At 40.2% G+C, this 20,726-nt stretch overlaps 1 protein-coding gene across 1 annotated transcript; it reads right to left on the bottom strand.

Annotated features, from left to right (window-relative positions):
- Positions 1-3,251: 3,251 nt before the first annotated feature.
- Positions 3,252-14,395, bottom strand: PLAC9 (placenta-specific 9). The gene is made up of 3 exons (XM_009583637.1): positions 14,338-14,395; positions 4,362-4,462; positions 3,252-3,404 (listed from the first exon to the last, which is right to left on the bottom strand). Exons 1-3 carry the CDS (start codon positions 14,393-14,395, stop codon positions 3,252-3,254), a joined length of 312 nt encoding a protein of 103 aa, XP_009581932.1.
- Between the last annotated feature and the right edge of the window lie 6,331 nt (positions 14,396-20,726).

Raw genomic sequence — 20,726 nt, 5'->3', positions numbered from 1 at the left:
AAAGCTGCTATTTTCATGTTTTTGCTTTAAAGCATCTTTTTCTCTCCAAGAGTAAATATATAATGACCTGTTTCTCCTAAAGCAATTACATTTTAAAAAATAATATTGCATATTCTCTTCAGTTCAAAAATAGTAGGTAATAAATGCCAAAAAAAAAAAAAAAATCAAGCTTATGTGCTATCTGCTCAGGATTCTGTGAAGTACTCTCAGCAATCCATGAATGACAGGTCATTATTTCTTTTCTGCTTATATTATACTGAAATAATATGTTTGTTTTATGGAACAAAAATCACAGTTGTATGATTTAAGGTTGTATTTTGTATAAACATTACGTGCCATTTTAATGCAAGTTTTATATATATTGTATGCAGAGTTGGTTTCATGCTAGCCTACTCCCTGATACGTGGAGAGAACAGCCTTGAGTTTTTGTGTCTAGTTAAGACTGTTTTAAAGAAGTTTTGTCAAGTTCTGTTTGCTTTCCTTGATTGTTTTTTAAGGAAGATGTGTTCCACATTTCATTCTTCCTAGGGCAGCTGTCACAAGGCAGTAGTAATGTTGACAGTAGTAAAGATTCTATGGTTAGTGTTTTAAGGTTTTGGATTGTGCCTTAAATATATGTATGTAAGAAGAGATTATGAAATTAAAGCTGTCTATCTTCGAACTCTTTGCAGACTGTGTTTTGGTGTTCATGTTGATTTACGTGTGAGTGATGACTCAGTTTATCTAACTTAGTTATTCCATAGAAGTTTTCTGCTTGAATCCACAGAATTATTCAGAAATTGTTGTGTTGACAAGAGTTAGGGACTTGTGTGCTGTTGATGAGCAGTTGTCTGTACATGATGTATGTAATCTGTAGTTATTGCTCAGTATTTTCATTTTGCATGTTGTAATTTCTCTTCTCTGAGTCTTGGAACTCTGAATTTTTATTCTCTGCTAGCATGGATGACATCTCTTCAGCTTGTCATTCTCGAAATAGAAACATGTAAAGAAAAAAAAAGTATGGGGCGGGACGAGATTTGGAGCTAGGTGAGTGAAAATAGACTGCGTGGTAATCAAGAATGTGCAAACTCCTTCTCTTATTTCGCACACATACGCACGCTGTCTGTCTCTCCATTCTGTAAAGGTCAGGCAGGTCCTTTTTCCTAGAAGAAGTTGTGATGCTGGTTGTCGTGGAAGACAATGGGGGTGGGTGTTGGAATTAATTCTGGGTTGCATTGTCACTACAGCAGGGGACAGAGATTACAGAATAAGGTGGCTGTGCGTCCAAATGACAAATTCTGACTAGTCCCAATTCTGACTAGGACGTGCAGGTAGGACTCCTATTTCAGTCAACGGCAGCAATGTGACTATGTCCAAAGCCAGATCACGCCATACACTCTTTTTTGTCAATCTAAGCGTATCTTGAGAGGATATTGCAGCTGAAAATGTATCTTCATTGATTTACACCAATAGCAAGAGTTCACTTCTTTGCTAGGGAAGGAGTAAGCTTTTGAAGTAAGGGAAGTTTGTTAGCTGTGCTTTAATCCTGGACCCCACCTGATCTTGTTTTCTTACTGAGAATGCTGTATTTGAAGTGCAGTTTTGATAAAGTAGGGCTGTTGAAAGATTTAAAATACAAAGCTTTGAAATACTGTCTAAAAGCAAATAGCTGTTTATTATAAAACACAGGAATGCAGAAGGCAAACTACAGCTGAGGAGTGTTCATCCCTGCTCAAATTCTGCTTATTAAATGAACAGAAGTACAACTGTTTATGACAACCATACTGTTACATTCAGCTGTCTTCTGTCTTCGCAGTGCTCAGCTGGTATCTGTATAGAGAAGAGTTGATGTAATTATTTTTGGTTATAAGATCAGGATCAATCTTTGTGGATAAACATAAATGAATCCTGCTACTTTAAAATGGGGAATTTGTCACTTGGATTCACCAAATCACAGAAGGAAGGTCCTGTCTGCAATTCTTGAGCCATTTGGCAGTTGTCGCAAGCTCCATCTGAGTAGTACTTACTGTAGATGTGCTGCAAATATGTCGAGGTTGACTTAGTATTTCCATTTTAAATTCATGATAACACTTCACTGGAATACTTTTATTTTTTAAATAAATTATCATTGCAGGGTAACTTAATTGTTACCTATTAACTGCCCCTCACAAAAAACTGGGAGTTTTAATGAATAACAAAGTTGGTGAGGTCATATCAGTCATGGTGACCAGATCCGTACAGCCAACTGCAAGAACTAAAAACCAACATAAACTCTACTGCTGTCTACTTTGAGCCCACCTTCTACGATGTAAATGCACTATAGTATCCACATGTGTATGTACCCATGTACAGCTATCTTAAACGAACAAACAAAAAAACCAGCACTGACAAAACTGACTTCATAAACATGTCTGTGGATGCGCATACCTTTCCACAAGAGGTTTATTTTCCACCAGGAGTGTCTCTCACCTTGTTAAACGCACTATTGATATTTGGGCAGAGAATGAAGAGGACAGAGCACTATAAGAAGCTGTATAGAATAGGTAGTCTCATCCAAATAATTTCTGTTGTGGTTTAATTTATTCCAAAAATGTTTATCCAGGAGCGTGTTTTGTGTGAGGGGCTTGCGTGTCAAAATTGGATTTAAGAGATCAAAATGGTAATACTTCCAATAACTTCTTTTGTATTTTGTTGCCCTCCTTTGTTTTATTTGTCACACATGAAACTAAAGAATCACAGGATCTTAAAACTGAGAGAGATCTTGAGATTGCTTAGTCCATCCTGCTGTTCAAAGGTGTGATGCTTGTTTGACATTCCAGTCCTGGGGAAACTACAGTCATATCATTTCAGTGGTTCACTGTCCTTGTAAGAAAGCTTTGCACTGTGTTTTGCTTGAGTCTTTCTTGCTGCATTATTTCTTGTTTTATTCACTTTTGCAATGGGAAGAAAACATAGCTTTCATCTTTGTGGCAGCCTTATTTGTTCTGGTGAGCTACTTCGATATTCTTTAGACTAAACATCCACAATTTAACAACCTTTCTGTGTAGCTTGCATATCTAGCTCCTTGATTGGGTTTTTATTAGTTTGTGGGGTTTTTTTTTTTCCCCTTTTCTTCCCCCCATCTCTTTAGTGGTTGTTGAAACCTGGTGTTCAAAACTGGACCCAGTATTTCAGCTGAGGCCTTAGCTGCGCTGAATTGAATGAAGGAATTACTTTGCGTCTTAGGGAGAGAAAAGATGTCATGTTTGGTAATAACATATGCAACACTGTTTTCAACTTAGGTTATATCCCACCAGATACTTACCATCAAAGATGTCCATAAGTGGGGTTCCTGGAGCGATGGGGATATTCGATGTTGTCTCATTGATGATGTTGAGGAGTGATTTGACTTCGGATTCTAGATGCTCCACTGTTTTTATTACCTTCTAATGAAAACAAGGGAGACAAATGGAGAAAGGGAGTAGTCAAAGGGTCAAGCGGAAGGAATTGTACCAAATGTGTTAGCAGAAGTGCAAATCTAATGTCCCATAGCGCTGACAACTAATTTAATTTATATTGTGCAATACAGACTTATTATTTTTTGTGTTATGCTGGCCTCTAGTGGCATGAAGTATTAAAACTTTGTTTCGCCAGAGTTAAATTACAGCACCTCTGTATAAAGAATCACCTGTAATTTGACTTCTTGGAGGGAACTTTGCATTAATTGGTTTTTAATTCTCTCTCATTTCTGAGCCACCACCATATCCAAGAAAAGAATCTGCACAGAAGATGAGAGGAGCTGATGGGGTGAAAAGAAGAGGGCTGGGACTAGAGCAAGAAGGGAGGTAATGTTGCCATTTGAGAACCAACAGCATGCAGTTTGGCAGCTACCCAGCTGGGAACAGTTAGCACCGGACGTGTATCTTGTGAGTGCTTAAGACACCAGGGAAAGAAATTAAAACTTTGCAGCTTTCCTAGAATCCCAGTCATAGAGTTCATTTAGCTCTTGAGTGTCTGCAGGAGAGAGCAGAAACTCCTCTGTCAGTCTTGGAGTCACCTGCAGAATTCACATCTAGCCATGAGCAGATGTGAAACTTTACAAGTATTGGTTCTGAGATTGTTATGTTAAAGGCACAGTTATGAACGTTTTGGAAAAGGCTGATACGTAATAGTCAGTGATTGGTTAATCAGTTGTTTGGAATTCATCAAGATTATATGTTTCTGGTAATAATGGCTTTATGGGTAGTTACAAACCATGACATCTGAAAAAAATAGTCAGACCTTGAATAGGATAAAATCAAGAAGGGACAGTGTCTAGAAACATCATTCTTCTTTCTTTTCTTTGGTCAAAAGGATGGGGCAGAGGTCTGGTAAGGTCCAGGAGCCAGCGCAATAGCTCTTACCTCTTCAATAATATCTAAGCGTTCGTGGATCGCATCATGTTCATTACACCAGCTTCCTCCTCCCAAACTTCCAGGTAACACACTGACAGGGTCTACAGCAGCTGGAAAAACAGCCACAGTTAATTAGCAGGAGCTTTTTAATAGCAGTCCGTACCTTTCTGACTTCTGAAATGGTATTTTGTGTGCTAAACAGCATTGTTTATGAAACCAATGTAGGAGTCCCAGGTAGAAATTGAACCTCTCTCCCAGTAACTACAGCTATACCCCAGTGCTGTGAATGTCTCCTTGCCTGTACACGTTGTCACAGTTGATTGGAACAAGGTGTTTTATCTTGCCAGGATATTTTGTTTTGTTTTGTTTGTGTGTGTGTTTGTTTTACACAATCTGTTCTTTCCTACCTGTGTAGGCTAAGTTTATAGACCGTAACTCTGTCTTTACGAGTATAAAACCTAAGCATTGGGAAGGTCTGCCTTACACATTGGTTCCTCTTAGACTTTCTTTAGAACCAGCTGGTATGGTAAAGCTTTGATGAGTAGCTAAGTTTGTCTACTTATGCCCCGAATGGGTATAAGCTGGTGATTCCAGGGTGCCAGAAAGTTCTCCGTAACAGTCTGATTTTGCAATGGGAAGGGAAACAGTAGAAGTGTGTACAGCTAATGCCATTTGCTGACCAAGTCACTTATCTCTGTCAGTTATCTCTAGTTACCTCTCAGTACTCATGAGCTCTTGCTCTTTGAACGTTTCATTCTGCTGGCTCTGTTCTGTGAAAGGTCAATACCTGCTTGTGTCCATGCTTTAATGGAGCCAATTTCCTTTTCGTAACTTTTGTGCAACATTCAGTAACATTTAGATTTTAATACGTGCGCATAAACCGTAGTGGAGTATTTGAAACCCCACTGAAGTGTTAATGTGTCTTGCTCCATGTAAGTTAGGTCTTGTACTTGTTTGAGGCCTGAAGAAGCTATGATAATGAGAAAGCAGCAGTAACTCATTCGCTTGTGTTTGGTCATAACAGAGACAAAGAGGAAACCGTGAGCTCGTGTTATAATGAACGGTAAGAAACGTACAAAAAGCAACTAGTTCTGTCTTCAGCACTGTTGTGCGAGAGCAGTGATTTGGAACTCCTGCAGTGCTTCATCGCGAGTCTGTGCCAAGATTTCTGGAGAGTAGGTACCAGATGATGGCAAACATTTCAGTAAGGATTGTAGCCACTGCAGTTTGATGGGATGAGAGATGTACTCTGAGTTGGAATGGTATCCTTGAAATTGGAGGGCGGAGGGCGGGAAGGAGGAGAAGATTGAAATGTGATCTGATGCACTAGGTGTTATTTAGAAATTGCTTTGGCAGAGCTTCAGAGAGAATTTTTGTTATTTATTTGTAACAAGATTTTTATTTGATTTTTTTTCGTGCATTCACCAGGAGGTGGTGCTGTTAGGACAGAAGCCCAAAGAATTAATCTACCTGTTTACAGGAGACTGCTGAAATATGGCAGGTACTTAAACATTAGCTGCTCTGCAGCTACTCTTTTTTTCTCCCCTTTGTTGCTGCTGTTGGTGTTTTGGGAGTGTTATTACTTTTTAACTTAGTGGTCAAGTGAACCATGCTACTTCTCAAAATTTTTGCTTATTTACATGGTTTTTTTCCATCATGGCTGGAACAATACGGAGATACCGAAATTCTGTGTCAGAAATGGAGGTTACAAAGCAGTGGCCAGTCTTTGTCTACAAACCTTGGCTTTCCTAATAATAGGATAATAGCAAGGTAAGCTCCATTTTACTGTCAGAGAGTAATAAAATTTCCACCTTTCCAATATTCCCAGCTCTAGCTCTCAGCGTCAAGCCTGATGGCCCGATTCAGCTGTACACTGAACTGCCACCCATCATGTTGGAGAGAGGACCAAGGGCAAGCAGAAGGCATGGTGGTGAGGTAACTGCGGATCAGTTGTTGACTGCTGGGAACATTCCCATATCTCACTACAAATGAACTGTGAAAAGAGGCAGCAGAAGTCATTAGGTGAACTAAGAGCAAACGGAATAATTTAAGAATCCCCCAGGACGTTATTTTTCACTGTATTAACCTAGCTGTAGATGGCTGGATCGCAAGGCTGGATGGAAAGTTTGGGTGAAGGCCAGCACCAGTTGTATGTGGTTGTTAAAGGAGCTTTTGGCCAGCCATAAGTTACATGCCAGGCTTGTTTAGTTTTGTCCGTTCTCTAGAAATGGAAATGCAAGAGGGTTAATATCGGCTAGCTCAGGTTAGTGTTGGCCACTTCTCTTTCTCTAATCATGCATCTTAATTCATGCTGGTCCATTAAAGAAAGCCCAGATCTCTGCTGTAGGAGAAGCAGAAGTAGCTGGCTGTCCTGCCCGAATCGGACTCTGACCCAAAGACTCTCTGGTCTTTCTAAACCGCCTAATGGCATGGTGGGCATCCTGTTGGCACCGTGCAGGGGCTCCTTTCACCTTTTTTGTGATACAGGACCTTAAATCTGCAAAGTGACTTTTTGAAGCAGAAATTATCTAAGGTCTTACCCAAAATGCCACTTTAATCATTCCTTTAGCTTAGCCCTTCTGTGTGAAAGAGGATTCTGCTCAGCACACACCTCAACATTGTGCTGACTGCTACTCTAGGCAGATGTACATAGGTGGGGAGGTTAGATATGATGGATGACTCTGTCATTTGTTCAAAGCAGGGTGCCGTGAGAGGTATGTATTGCCAAGGTAAAGTTGTTGCATCTCACTGTGAGGTTAGCAAAACACTGCACGGCTTTGTGTGCACGTGCACATCTAGAGAACTAGGTAAGGGGTTGCTGTGAAATGCAGGACTCAGTAGTGCTTCTTCCTTGGGGTGGTTGGTTCCCCTCTTCTGACACAGAGACAGACAGCTTTCCGGCACTCGGAGCACATTGCTGCGTTATAAACTGTAATGGGCGTACCGAAGGAGGGGGAAGTGTCTTGTCCTAGTTTTATAGGACTGTAAGATGTCACCCAGAACCACAGGACTAGTACAGTGCCTAAAAAATTTGACACACGGTCCAAGCCTAAGTGTCTCAGGAAGCACCTGATAGCTGTTGTTAGCGAATAATGAGAGTTAGTAGAAACCAAAGCATGTCTGGTTCCCAGAGCTCACAGTACGGAGTTGGCTGAGGGCTGACCCAGCAGAAGCCCTCTCAGCCAGGGCCTGCGTGTCTGTGTCTGGTTAGCGACTTTCACACCGGAGCAGAGGTGCTCTTGCACTTGTGATTGCCCCTTCACCACCATGCCAGAACAGGGTACTTCAGGTGCGTGGTTGCTGCTGCTGGCTGGGTAGCCAGCGCTTTTGTCGGTGTAGTTTTCTTCTGTTTTCTGAGCCTTGGCTTGAGGCTTTGGCTGCTAAAAACGCCGATTGTTATTTTGTTGTCTGGCTTTAGCCCTTAACCCACAGCCTTTATCGCTGGGACGGGCTGTTCATGGGACACATCCGGTCCCTTGTAAATATGGCATGTATCTGGGTCACTATGGTCAGACAATTCAGCTGAAGCAGTAATTTCCATGTGCTCAAAGAGAATCACATGTTGCTTATGAGCGCTGCCCTTCTCTGTATTGCAGTTGGTGAAAGAAAATGACACAATCTGCCTTTGGCACTGACCTTCTCCAGCAGCATCTCCACCTCACGTAACAATAGCAGTCACCTCGTATAGGGAGTGAAGAATGGAAGGCTGCAAGCCGTGTAAGAAAAGGACTAATAGGATAGTTCCATGAACTTGCTCTCTTGTTGCTGAAGAAACATTTTTAGAATGTAAATTAGAATTTTTACTTGCCTGTGTGTCAAAGCACATGCATAAATGCAGAAAACTTTGAAAGTAAATTTTAAAGCTAACAGCTTTTAAAAGTAAACTGTTCTTTGTATGCTGTATAAATTACATATTTAAAATGTGTGGGTATTTGCAACTTCTGACAGCTTGAGCAAGTGTGTAGGAGGCATATTTCAATGTCTTAAATATCTCATTTGAAACTTAATGGATTACTTCAGGCAGATATTTCAATGTTTCAGTATGTCAGAGAGAACATTCCTTTTCAGTTAGCGTCCCATCTGCGAATTCCCACCTGATGCTTCCTGCAAGTGAGATGCTTAGGTCAATTCTTGAAGTCCATTCTCTTTGATGTACAGGTGGTTATTTTCCATCAAGTATCAGAACTCTCTTGTGCAAGATAAGAAAATGACACGTGCCTTTTTTCCTCTAAGTCCTCTATGCTACATTGATGGCGCCCATAAAGCGGAGTAGTTCTAACTGCCCTGTGCTGTGACACAGTCAGACACCAGCAGGTGGAGCAGGAAAATAGAGAATCTCTGAGTTGGTTGCTAATAAGGATATGTTTAATAGAAGAATATGCTTAATGTTTTGAAAGAAGTAGCATGATGAAGAGTAAAGACCTCTTGGTCTTTATATCATGGTCAGCCTGACTGTACAAAACTTGATCTTATAGCAGGGCACAGAAAGAGCAATGAAGTAAGAATTAAAACCTTAGCAAACAGGTTAAGAGTAAAGGCCTTAGTTTTAGAATACCTCTCACCTGAGCTCCTCTGCCTCCTGTACATTGGATATATTCCCCCAGCTCCCCAAGATGTTGCTTCTACACACTCCCTGAAGAAGTCCCCTTCTAGAACCATCAGGATTCTGTCTATCCAGATGCTGTTAAATGGTTCACTCTGATCATCCAAGGAGTTGCTAATGTTAAGCATCAGAATAAACCTGAGCAACTGTCTCTTCGCTGTCATTTGCTGCTGTTGCTGACAGAACTGAAGTACGCGATCACAGAGATCTGGTAGATCTTCATAAGTTTCCTTCCTAAAGATGCATTGCTGGTCAAACTGAAGTTACAGGCTTGATAGAGAAATTACTGGGTTGGGTTCTTTGGTCTGTGTTATGGAGAAGGTCAAGCTGAGCGACCATAATGTTCCCTATTGGTCTTAAAGTCTATAAAATTCCTTTTGCATCATTCTATGATCAGTGTGGTTTTGAAAGTTAACTGAGAGTTCATGTTGTGCTCAGTAGGGAGGGAGGAGTAAAACAAAGCCGGCCACAAGCCAAATGAAAGACAAGTGAGATTGAAACAGGAACCAGATGGCAAATAAGGAAGCCTGTAGTCACGTGATAGGCCAAGGGGAATAAAGAAGAACATGTATAACTCTTCACAAAAACATACTATGCTATGTGTTCTTGTTTGCGCTGCCTTAGGTTTAGCAGTATCATTGTATTCCTGGAACGTATAGCATAAGGTGGCCAGATAGCTTTTAATGAGAAAATGAAGGGGGTAGTAATGGATTTATGTTCCAACAGGAAAAAGGGCATGAACTTGAGTATCAAGTTCAAATGGTGACCCCCCTAACCAGTTTGGGAAGAATAAAACAGACTTCTGAAGGGATTTGCTAATCCTTTCTTAAATTGTTCCTTGTCTAAATACAAGTGTTGGACTCCACTTTAACATGTGCATATAACTTTGAAGTGTTAGCTCAAGAAATTACACGGTTTACAAAAGTGGTCGGTGAAGTTAACTTGCAGCTGAATACAGGTAAGTTTCAATTGCTTTGAACCTGAACTGATACTAATACTGTCAGTATTAGTGCTTTCAGACCTAAGACCATGTTAAGCCAAGACTGTTAGTCATATTTAATTCTGGGGACTGTCCTTAAAGGCATCAAACTTAGTTTCCAGTTACGTTGACCCTTAATTATGTTGGCATCCTTAGATATGGAAGTACTGGATTAACTTTCTGTACCACTACTGGTTTCATTATCACCAGTGTGCCCAAATTCATTTTAAGCTGTATTATATATAACTTAATCCGTATCAAATTTTATTGTTGGTCACCAAAGATAATTGATTTGGATAGGACATGTTGTATTGGAAATGCTTTTTAATGCACAGATTGTCTTCAAATTCTTACATGCTCAGCAGCATATCTTTAACTGGACATAGAGCATCTTCCAGGCTGTAATCCATAAAACACTGCCTAATGCTTAGCTGTGATTTAGGCACCTCTGAACCTCTTTCTAGAGTTTAGAGTTTCTAGTTGCTTAAAGATAAGTGAATTCTTGTCTTTAGCGATTGCAATAAAGACTGCAGGAATAGTAACAAATACGTAAAATTTCTTAGCTTTTGATATACTGTCATAGGTTACTATGCTTTACACTGGAGGCAACTGCAGGGGTTTCCTTATTTATACATGCAAATATATATATACACATACACATAAAAATATACGTATGTACACAGATCTTTATTAGGCTCTAGCTTTTATGGGAGAATGATACTGCAAATTCAAAATGTGGAATATCCCAAGTGGGAGATCAAAGGTAGGCGTTATATATTAGACAGAGAATTGACAGTAGAAAGCTCTTCCAGAATTCGGGGCGGGGGGCGGGGGAGGATTGGTTTGGTTTGAGGTTTTTTAAATCATTTCAAGAAGATACATTGAAAGTTTTTAATGCCTAATTAGGGATTAATCTGTAATCTCTACATTCACTGTATACTTCAGCTGCTACCTGAATGCCAAGTCTTGGAAAGATTTCAAACATGGAACAAAATCCAAGGGATTCCTCTGGTATCCAAGATTCTTGAGCCTCTGATAATAATGGAAACATCCTGAAATAAGTTTCTTTCATAAAATTAATTATTTTTAATATTCATTTTAGAAGTTAAATAACCATGTCAGAAAGTCAAGTTCCAAACTTGCAGACCTGGTTCGTACTCTGTTCATCAAGATGTAGAATATGCTACTATGAATATTATTTCAGATCCTAGGTCGGTTAAGATTGAACTTACTTTAATTCTTTTTTCCCTGAAAGAGAAGGACCAAAGAGCAAATGTCATGTATTGTGGGATGTATTGCATTAGTGAAGGTGGGTCAGGGTATCAGCCTACCAGTTCTCACTTCTCGAACTTGTCTGTCCCATCGACTTGCATGTGAGATGCCATGTTGTGATGTGTTCTGGTCCTACCATGCCTCACTTGTGCTTGTGAAATATGCAAAATCAGAAATGAGACTTGATAGAAATTGTTCCTGACAAGGAGATGGCTGCCATGTATTTCTGTGTAAAACTACTTTGTTTAGTGGAAGTTTTTGTTATCAGGATCCATGTCATTCTCCTTTCACACGGGAGCTTCAGCTCTTGCTTACCTGGCAGTGGAGACTGAGAGAGAGCGTAGAAGGCCGGGGATAGTTTGTGCTGCCAGTGGACACTCTTTTTTTCAGGCACAGCAAAATCTGGGGCCTCTGCCATGGCTGTCTGCCAGAAGCAAAATTGCTACTTGAAAAACCACTTTTCTTCTGCTGCTGTGTTACCATATTTGTGATTGTAAGAAGCACTTGAGTTTTGTATATTTTCATTCAAAGGAAGGAGGATAACAATAAAATGTTCCTGTGAGGGAGCTGTTGGCTTGGAATATGTTTCCAGCATGCTGATCTTCTGAACAAGTATGCAGGGAATATCCTCTTGTGCTTGTTGCTGCGATGGAAAATGACTACAGGGAATTGGACTGATAAGAGACATGAGCTACATAATTTGCAGGTAGGTAACTCTAATTCATGCTGTAACTTATGATTCAATACCCTGGTGTTTTGGGCTGCAGACAAAAGTTTCCCTTTATTATGTATTTATTTCTGTGTGAATATATATTTATTTTGGAAACTAAGGCAATGTGTTAGGAGGATTATAGCTAGTAGCTGTAATAGGATGTGTGTGGAGAGGGGATGAGCCGTTTTAGGAAGAAAAGCTGTGTTGTAGCATATGTAAAGAATGTAAGTTGTGTAAATTAAGTGAGCTTAAGGCTGGTTTGAGAATGGAGGAGGTGAGATACATGAGTATTTGATGCCACCATCAATTTGAGGATGACCACTAGTATCTGGGGATAAAGAGTTTTTCAATTTTATGAGGACATGGCTTTCGGTCTGCGTTTAGTAATAGGATCTATGGTCATGCGGAGTGGGTGAGGTGAGTCTGTGACTTACTAGTCAGCTCTGTGGTTGTGTAGTTTGCATATGAGTAAGTTATGGTAGTAGAACGAAATACGATAGTACAATGAAAGAATATCCTTGTAGTTTGTTTCTAATACTTAAACAAGAAACAAGTCTAAGAACTTGTTTGAAGATTTATTTTCCTCTGGCAGACAGTTCATGTGTTCTGCAACAACTCAGGAAGTAGAATAGTGAGATATATATGTGTGTGTATATATATATACATACACACACACGCACATACACATACGTACTAGATCCTGGCATTCATGGCCAAGACTCACAACTGCTTCAACCAGAGCAGATCAGCTGCGTTTATAAATACAGTTGCATCCTGCAGATGAATTTCAGGAATCCTGTATTTCTAAACCCCTAACTTTTTTGGAGTTTGATATTAACCTTTGCTTTACACGTGGAGGTTGCATCCAGAATGGCTCCGTGCCAGCCTCTCCTCCTGAGCTGTTTGAAGGCTGAGCTCTATGAATATGAGATTGTTCATATTAATGGCACTATTAAAACATAAATTCTACTTTGGCCAACTCCTAAACATTTTTAAGAGGAACCCATGGGGGTTGGGAGGGAGGATCTGTAAGGAAATAAAAAGTTAGATTCCCTGACTCAAAGGTAGCAAAGGGAAAGTGGGGATGAGTTTTTTTAAGCCTGTCAGCCAGCCAGGGTACTCATCTGGCTGTGACAGACACAAAAATTCCCATTTTACATAAAGTACACCATTGAGACAGTGAAAACGATTTCCTGATTGAGTAGCTACCACCTGGCATGATACTGGGTACTAGTCTCCACTGCAGTTATTATTCGAGTACAGTTCTATTTAGCTGGATTTTATCTGAATTTGCTAATGATTTCAGCTTAAAACTATACTTTTGGGGGAAGAAACAAAAACATTCTTCCAGCCTTTTTTTTTTTTCCTCTTTAATTTCACAATTTTTTTGCAAAGGTCACAAAGCTCACAAGAGGATAGTGAGTATTTGTGGAGTGAAAACAAGTTAGAGTGCCCTTGCTGGGGTATTGATATTTCAGTTCATCACTGATAAACATTACAAAGCCAGTTGGGTGGGAGGGAGTCAGGGCAAGGAAGAGTGACTAGGACTTGGGGGCAGAAGGGACTAACAGTTTTTCAGGAAATGTTTTGATTGTAATGGAAACCTACATGCGTGCCATGAAATACAAACATTATGTGTTGTCAAGAAGTAACAGCAGAGGGAAAATAAAGCTGGGCCTCAGCTAGCAGAAAACACGTAATAGAAACAGGCTGGGAAGCCAGGTTTGTGGTTACAAGCGGATTATAAACGCTTGAACTAGCCAAACTGAATAGCTTTCAGTCACACTGTCAGCTACAATGTGATTACAGGTTATTCCAGCACTAATCTGTTGTTAATGAAAGTAAAATTCAGATGCAAGCTTATCAGATGTTCTGTGTTTTAATACCTCATACTCCCAAGGCATTTGGAGAAGGTATTATGTGCCTCAAAATCTCAGGAATAAGTAATCCAAAGCAGAAGAGAAAAAAATGTGATGCTGTTATCAGCAAATCTAAAAAGAAGGGTTTGAATAAAGGAAAATCTTTCTCTATTCACCTTGAACTTCGATCTCATTTCTGAGTGGATTAGTGTGTATGTTAATAAGGCTGCCAAAACAGTAATTATGGAAATGCAGGGCACTGGCTGCAGCACCTGAATGTGGTTCTAAATTTCTGAAAATACAGTGGTAGTATCTCCCATGAGAAGTGAAAAATCTTTACCAAAGCAATATGCCTCCAGGATGGACTTTGATAGCAGAAAAACGGAGTTTTTCCTGTTAAAAACAATATTCCCACAGAATTTTGACACATACCTGTGCCACCTTCATATAAAACTGATAGGGTAAGCAATTCTTTACCTCTTCCTCCCACACCATGCAAAGGCTTTGACCATGCTATGGTTAAGCTATAGTTTCTGCTTTGCAAGCTCGGAATCACTTACCTAAAAGATCTCGCTCCTGCAGGACTAAAATAAACGCCAGCGCCCAAAGGAAAAGCATGGTTTCAGCCTCTCCAAGCTTTGCCGTAGTCCTGGTGGAGAGCCCCACAGCCTCCCTCCCCAGCTTCGCATCGACTCCTCCGTCCAGCCGTTCGTGCTGAGGTTTAGCCAGAGTTAGGAGGAAATATGCCCAGGCTGAGCCAAGATTCTTGAGCTGTTCTCTTCTGCTTCCCTCCTTTTAAAAAACACCCTCCCAGCTCCACGCAAAGTCCAGTTACCCAGGCAAGCTGGCAGTGGTCCAAGCTCCCCAAAGTTATTTTTTTTACTCTTGTATTTATTTATGCAGACTACAACGCAGGAATGTGCTGAAGAGTTTTGGATCCCATAAATACAGCAAGTGGGGCAAGAAAAGGAAAGGAGAGAGGAGGAGGAAGGGGTGCTGGACGTTTCTTTCCCTGTAGGATTTCATCTAGGGCGGGGAAAGCAGGAACACTGGAAAACACAGTATCTTTAGATCTTGTGAGCTTACAGGGCTTTTTCCATTATTTGTGCATTTTGAAGACTGCAGAAACATCTTTTTTGGGCAGTACAAAGCGTGGCAGTCTTGTGGGAGGTGGCAACTGTCTGTGGTGCTTTATGTTTGGACAGTGTCACAGGAGCTCCTGAGGAGCCGTCTGAGCTCTTTTGAGTTTGGCAGGTTTTTGAAATAGGTCAGGCTAGGTAACATCATGTGCAAAAAACCAGCGCTGCTGATGGTATTCTGACAACGTGTGTGATTTTTAGCGGGATCTTAATTAAACATTAATTGTTTGTCTTGAGGGTTCAGGGGTGCTGACTGGGTAAGTGTCGATCTTTGACCCCACTAGACACGTGTTCAGAGACTTAAGGTATCTCCTTCCGGGTATTGTTCCTCATATTCATTTGAGTTAAGTTACCTTTTTTCAAACTATTGCAAGGAAAAGGTGAAAGGCCATTAAGGTGTCCTACTTAATCCTAAAGGCCGTTGAACAGGATAAATAGTGTTCTGGCTATTGAAAATAACCTGCAAACTAGAACAGATTTCCTTAGTCTTTACCACCTCTCTAGCAGTCATAAAATCAAGTTATTTGAATACGATATCTGAAAGTGAGCCTGTAGAGATGCTATTGTAGACTTCAAACTATAATCATCCTCAGCGACTTCTGAATCAAGTTAGATTGTAAGCTCAATTACAAGGCAAAATAGCCTCAGTAATAAAGATTCTGTGGTTGGAATTTAGCTGGTAACTTCGTTGAGGCACTGAGCAAAACAGGGTACAGAACAACCTTGGTGTGTATTGAGCCCTCAGGACTGGTGCTAGTAAGCTAATATTTTTATGAAATAAAAATGAAATTGGCTATGAGAATTAGAGTGGTAGTGTTTTTCTGGGTGTTTTGGCTTAAATCACTATGTAGCAATACTGCAATTTTTACGAATTTTTGTTTTGAGAATAAATCTTTTTCCTGCTGAAAAATTACATAAATTTTAATTTTGTTATAAACAGGTCTTTAGAGAGGAACTGTGACAGGTGACAGTGAGTCCACACTCTGTTTTATTCTGTGTTTGAATATGAGACGCTGATGTGGTAGGCTATGATTTTTGAAGTGAGAGATTATCTGTGTGTTGTCTGCGCTTTGGAAAGAGGAGACTGACGGGCAGAACAAGAATATTTATGAATAGTTGGCTGCTGTTTTCTGAATGTGTTTGTCCTTTACCTTTATCCTTTCTTAAGCAGAATTACCCGATGCATTCTCTGCATTGCAAAGGGAGCCTGTTCGTGGATGCTTTTCTGCATGCTCTCCGCTGTCCTCTGTATCACACTATTAAAAAGCAATGAGCGTTCATTGAAACAGTTTTCCCTTCAGCACACTATAAAAAATAACGCAATTTCCATTCCAGACCACCTCTGCTGAGATCACTCACCCCCTTTACAGCATATTTCCTCGAGGTTCCTCCTGAATTTCTCTCAGGCTCCTGGAACAGTTCAGTCCCCGCAGGCACTTGCTTCTTATTTTTACATATTGTGTTATGTTTGACCATAGTGAGGTGCTGGTCTGATAGCCATGGAGAACTAAACAAAATAGTGAGGGTTTTCTCTAGTATCATACTCCAGGGGTTGTTTCTGTAATGAGAGAGAAGCTTTTTCCACTGCAGGGAAACGCAGCCGAAAGAATACTTCTGCCAAGTGGGATTCCGGTTTTCAGTAGGACTACCTGTCCTGAGAATTTTGATGATCTTGGTTAATTACCTAAGATTACTTTTGTTATTTGTAAATACTCAGAATGATCCTACAGATGAAGACAACTTAACTAGCAACATGAAGTACAAAAAATCCAGGGTGTGTGACTAGAATCATTAAATTGCAAAGTAGTTTTTTTCAGTGCAAGACAGAAGATTGGAGAGCAGCAGAAAGAATATGATACAAACCTATTTGTCTCTGATTACCACCAGAGAAAGCATTCTTCAGCACATTCATCTTGGAAATGTCCATATATGAAAATATAATGAGATCATATGAGTATAGGTTTGCACAAAATCCAGCTGTTGAGATGTTCCCAAGATATCAGCAGCCAAAAAAAGCATACCAGTGAACAGGGATGTGAATTTTTGCCAGCAGGCAGTCTGGTGAAAGGGAGAGCAAGCATAAGGATTAAGTCTATTTTGGGAGTGGGGTTTTTTTGTACAGTGTTTCTGTATCTCTTTCTTGGACTAGTCAAATGCTTGGCAAAAGCGATAAATAAGTGCACAGTGATCCCACTGAGTGCATAGGGAGAAGGAACAGAATAAATAAAGGGCATGTGTTGGCAGAGGACATATGTGCCATGTGAAAAAGATCATATTGTTATTGGCATGAAATCCTGCAGCATGGGCTGACAGAGGATATGGCTGAACATACACTTGGCAAAAATTGGAGTGCACCGTACTGCAGTCCCTTGAGACAGAGAGCAAATTAAGTGGAGATTACTTCAGGGAACAAAAATATGATAGAAAACCTATCCTTGTAGGGAGAGGAAAGCGCCTTATGCTGAAGAGAAGGAAATGAAAGAGAATAATCTCTATCCTGGATTTAACACTGGTGGATGATGAAATCAGTGCAAGATTTGTGTGTCCTGCCTATCTGCCCCTGGGAGAAGATTTGTGTCCATTAGGGACTGTGAAGATTCCTTGGGTTCTTGTCACAAGCTTAATATCTGCTAGCTGCTCATGACCAGTTCTTGCTATTTGGAGGCTGTTGAACACCTTATGTAAAATGAGGCTTGGTTCATGATCCTTTTAGAAGAGGTCAATTATTTTCACTCTCTTAATTTACTCAGTTTCTGGCTGCTAGGTTGAAGCAGTAGTTGGATAGATGTGGAAGCAGAATTTTGTTACCTGGAGAGGTTGATTTCCACAAAGCAGGTATGCAGCTTGTGGACTGCTTCTAAGGGAAGCAGAAGCTTGCTCTGCAACCAGTACATCTGTTTGGTGAACAGATGAAAGGCCTCTTGCAGTAGTGATTTCACCAGAATGAAGTAGGCATTGCCATTTAAAGCTTTTGATAGTAGTGACTCTTAGCACCACATCCCTGACAGTCCCACTGAGCCTCCATGTCTCTGTTGTTTATGGGGGAGCCTCAGTTGGTGTTACAGGTCTTGTGGGCTGCAGCCTTCAATGTGCGAATACCTTCAGGTTCTGTGCCAGTGCAATCCCCTCTCCAGTCTGTCATATATCAACTTGTACTAGTGTTTGTTATCTTGATTTGCAAGGGACGTGAAAAAGTGTGAAGTTCTCCTGCTGTTGTCATAAAGGCATAATCTTTGACACTGTTAAAAAAAATATATATCACATAGTTGATGGTATGAGGTACTGTCAAGATCAGCTCTGTCTCTAATTGTACCCTCCCTAGAGAAGTTAACAAATGTATGTGTCATGGAGCAGACAACTCCGATCCAGCCGTCTTCAAAACAATACATTTTGTACTACGCCTAAAGCCAGCAGTGAGTCAGCTACAGGAATTGACTCTCTTGTGTCATCTTGGTGCCAACACACGAGGCTGGATTCTGTTTGCCAGCATTAGGTAAGCATCCGATGGCTTCAGGCTGTTTTGCATCTGTGGCTTCAGCTTCCTGAGCAATCATCTGCGAGGAAACTGAATCAGAAAGCTGAAGGAGAAGGTGGGTCACATGGAATATTAGTGAATGATGGTGTTTGTTTTGTATTTTTAAACAGTTGTTAGATCCTTTCATTTGACAGATTTCATGCATTTTATGAAGCCTGGCCATGCCTCAGAAACCCCTATGAAATAAGGTATGCGATGTACCTGCCCATTTTAGGGAAAGGAAAACTTTGTCCTAACAAAGCTGGATTAACTATATTCCCTGTTAAACTAGTGATTTAGGAATAGACTCTTGACTCCCAGTCTTGTATTGCACACATGGTGATCTGATAATATGTGCTATGTTTTCTATTACAGAAGGCTGCATCCCTTTGCTATTGTAACCTTACATCCACCCATTTGAGTCACATAAAAATGTGAAATAGATCTGTGAGTCCGTGGCAGATAATACTCTAGAAAATAATACTCATGGGGGAAGTATTAGATTATTCCCAAATTAGAATTACTCAGCTAGTGTCTTTAGCAGATCAATATTGCAAACCACACCAATTAAATGAGATAATTACTTGAAACTGGAGCAACATTTTCGTTCTGTGAAGGAGCAGCTAATATCTGAGGCTATTCATCTGTTGAATAGCACCTTGCTGAACAGGAGTCATGACAAACAGCACTAAAGGAGAGGTCTGTGTTACTTAACATCCGTGTACTTTTCTCCATTAGGCAGTGCATCAGCCATGTATATGAAGCCTTTGAATATAGGTAATGTTGACCATATGAGGGACTTGTGAAGTGGAGATATCTAATGAAACAGAGAAATGTCTGGAAATAAATCCCATTTTCGATTACTAGTCAGCCTATTCTGCTTTCCTCTTAATTACCACAAGGTCACGGACAGATGCAAGGGAAAGAATGACTTGCCAGAGAGAGAAGCCAAGCTAATCACTCCACTGCCTTTCCTCTGAAAATTACAGTACATGTATTATTTTATAGCAAATGTAGTAAAAATCCCAGGTTAAGACTCCTTTTAAAATACATGTGTCAGAGGAAATATAATACTGTAGCAGGATGGTAGTAGTTCCTTTGTTATTACAGATCCCTCACATCTTTAGCAGCAATTTTTCTTCAAGCATGCTTCCAACACGTGCTTCTAGGCAGAGGCTGAACAAGAATGTGTATGAATTTTTTCATCCTGCTGTCTGCGTAGTTAATCACACGGTGGATCCTGTCCAACAAGATTCCCCAACAGTACAGCTAGCTATTACTGTATGGTACTGGCTTCTCACCTCTTTAATTCCAGCTGCAAAACTGCATTAAAAGACAACTTAAATACTTTCATAATGCCACTATTTAATAGGAGAATTTGTGGTAGTTGCCATAGGGAGATTGTGTAATCATGAATGGGAAGAGAAGCGCCCATGAAAAAATTTCGATTAAAAGTTGATCCAAGGCATGAAAAACCTTGTGAGAGTATGAACAAATTAATAGATTAACAAGATTAGCATGCACCACGAAGTCTGGAGGCAGGGCATTAATTCAGATTGTTAGAAAACAGATGTGGACTCTGGATTCTTGTCCTCCACCCCTTATTTTGAATTTTTTTCTAATGAGATCCTTGAAATGTGATCAGTTCCATATGTGTTTGGGGGGAGGCTGATGGTGGTTACACCTGCTATTAGTTTGCTGCATCTGCATGGATATTCTAGTTAGTGTTAAGGATGAAACAAATAAAAGCAAGAATTATCACCTGAAACAAAGTCCTTGGAGGGAATCAGGGTAGCATGGATGCTGTTTCTAACGCCAGATTTTAGGACATCCTACCTTGCTTTAAGAGACCAGTTGGCTCTAAGTATATTAAAATATCTGTTACAATACTCTGTCCAGATGTAGCAAAATGCTTTAAATTTTCTGTCCCAACTATTCTTTAATTCAGACTCACCACTGAATTATTTCTTAATTCAGATATTCATCTATGTCATTTTTTATTTTTATTTCTGTAAGTGCTTTCTGTTTTTTCCTTCTTGGATTCTACTTTTTGCCATCTACACAATAACAAAGGGATAATTTTCTGTTTCACAGAGGTGACTATGTAAGGTCTTTTCTAATTAACATTGAGAAAAGAGGAAATAGAAGATTAGAGGATACAAAACGGGGAAGGGGAACGGAGGGCTCATTGCATGTGTTCAAGGAATAAGAAGCATCAGAAGTGAGGATAGAGAAGTCATGTGAATCATCGGGATGCTCTAAATTCCGAGGTAATCTCTTTTTTTTTTAAACTATC

This window comes from Fulmarus glacialis, unplaced genomic scaffold (assembly GCF_000690835.1).
Source record: "Fulmarus glacialis isolate BGI_N327 unplaced genomic scaffold, ASM69083v1 scaffold7498, whole genome shotgun sequence".
Classification (NCBI taxonomy): domain Eukaryota; kingdom Metazoa; phylum Chordata; class Aves; order Procellariiformes; family Procellariidae; genus Fulmarus; species Fulmarus glacialis.
Note: the sequence above shows the minus strand (reverse complement) of the source record. Positions and strands in the feature narration are given on the sequence as shown.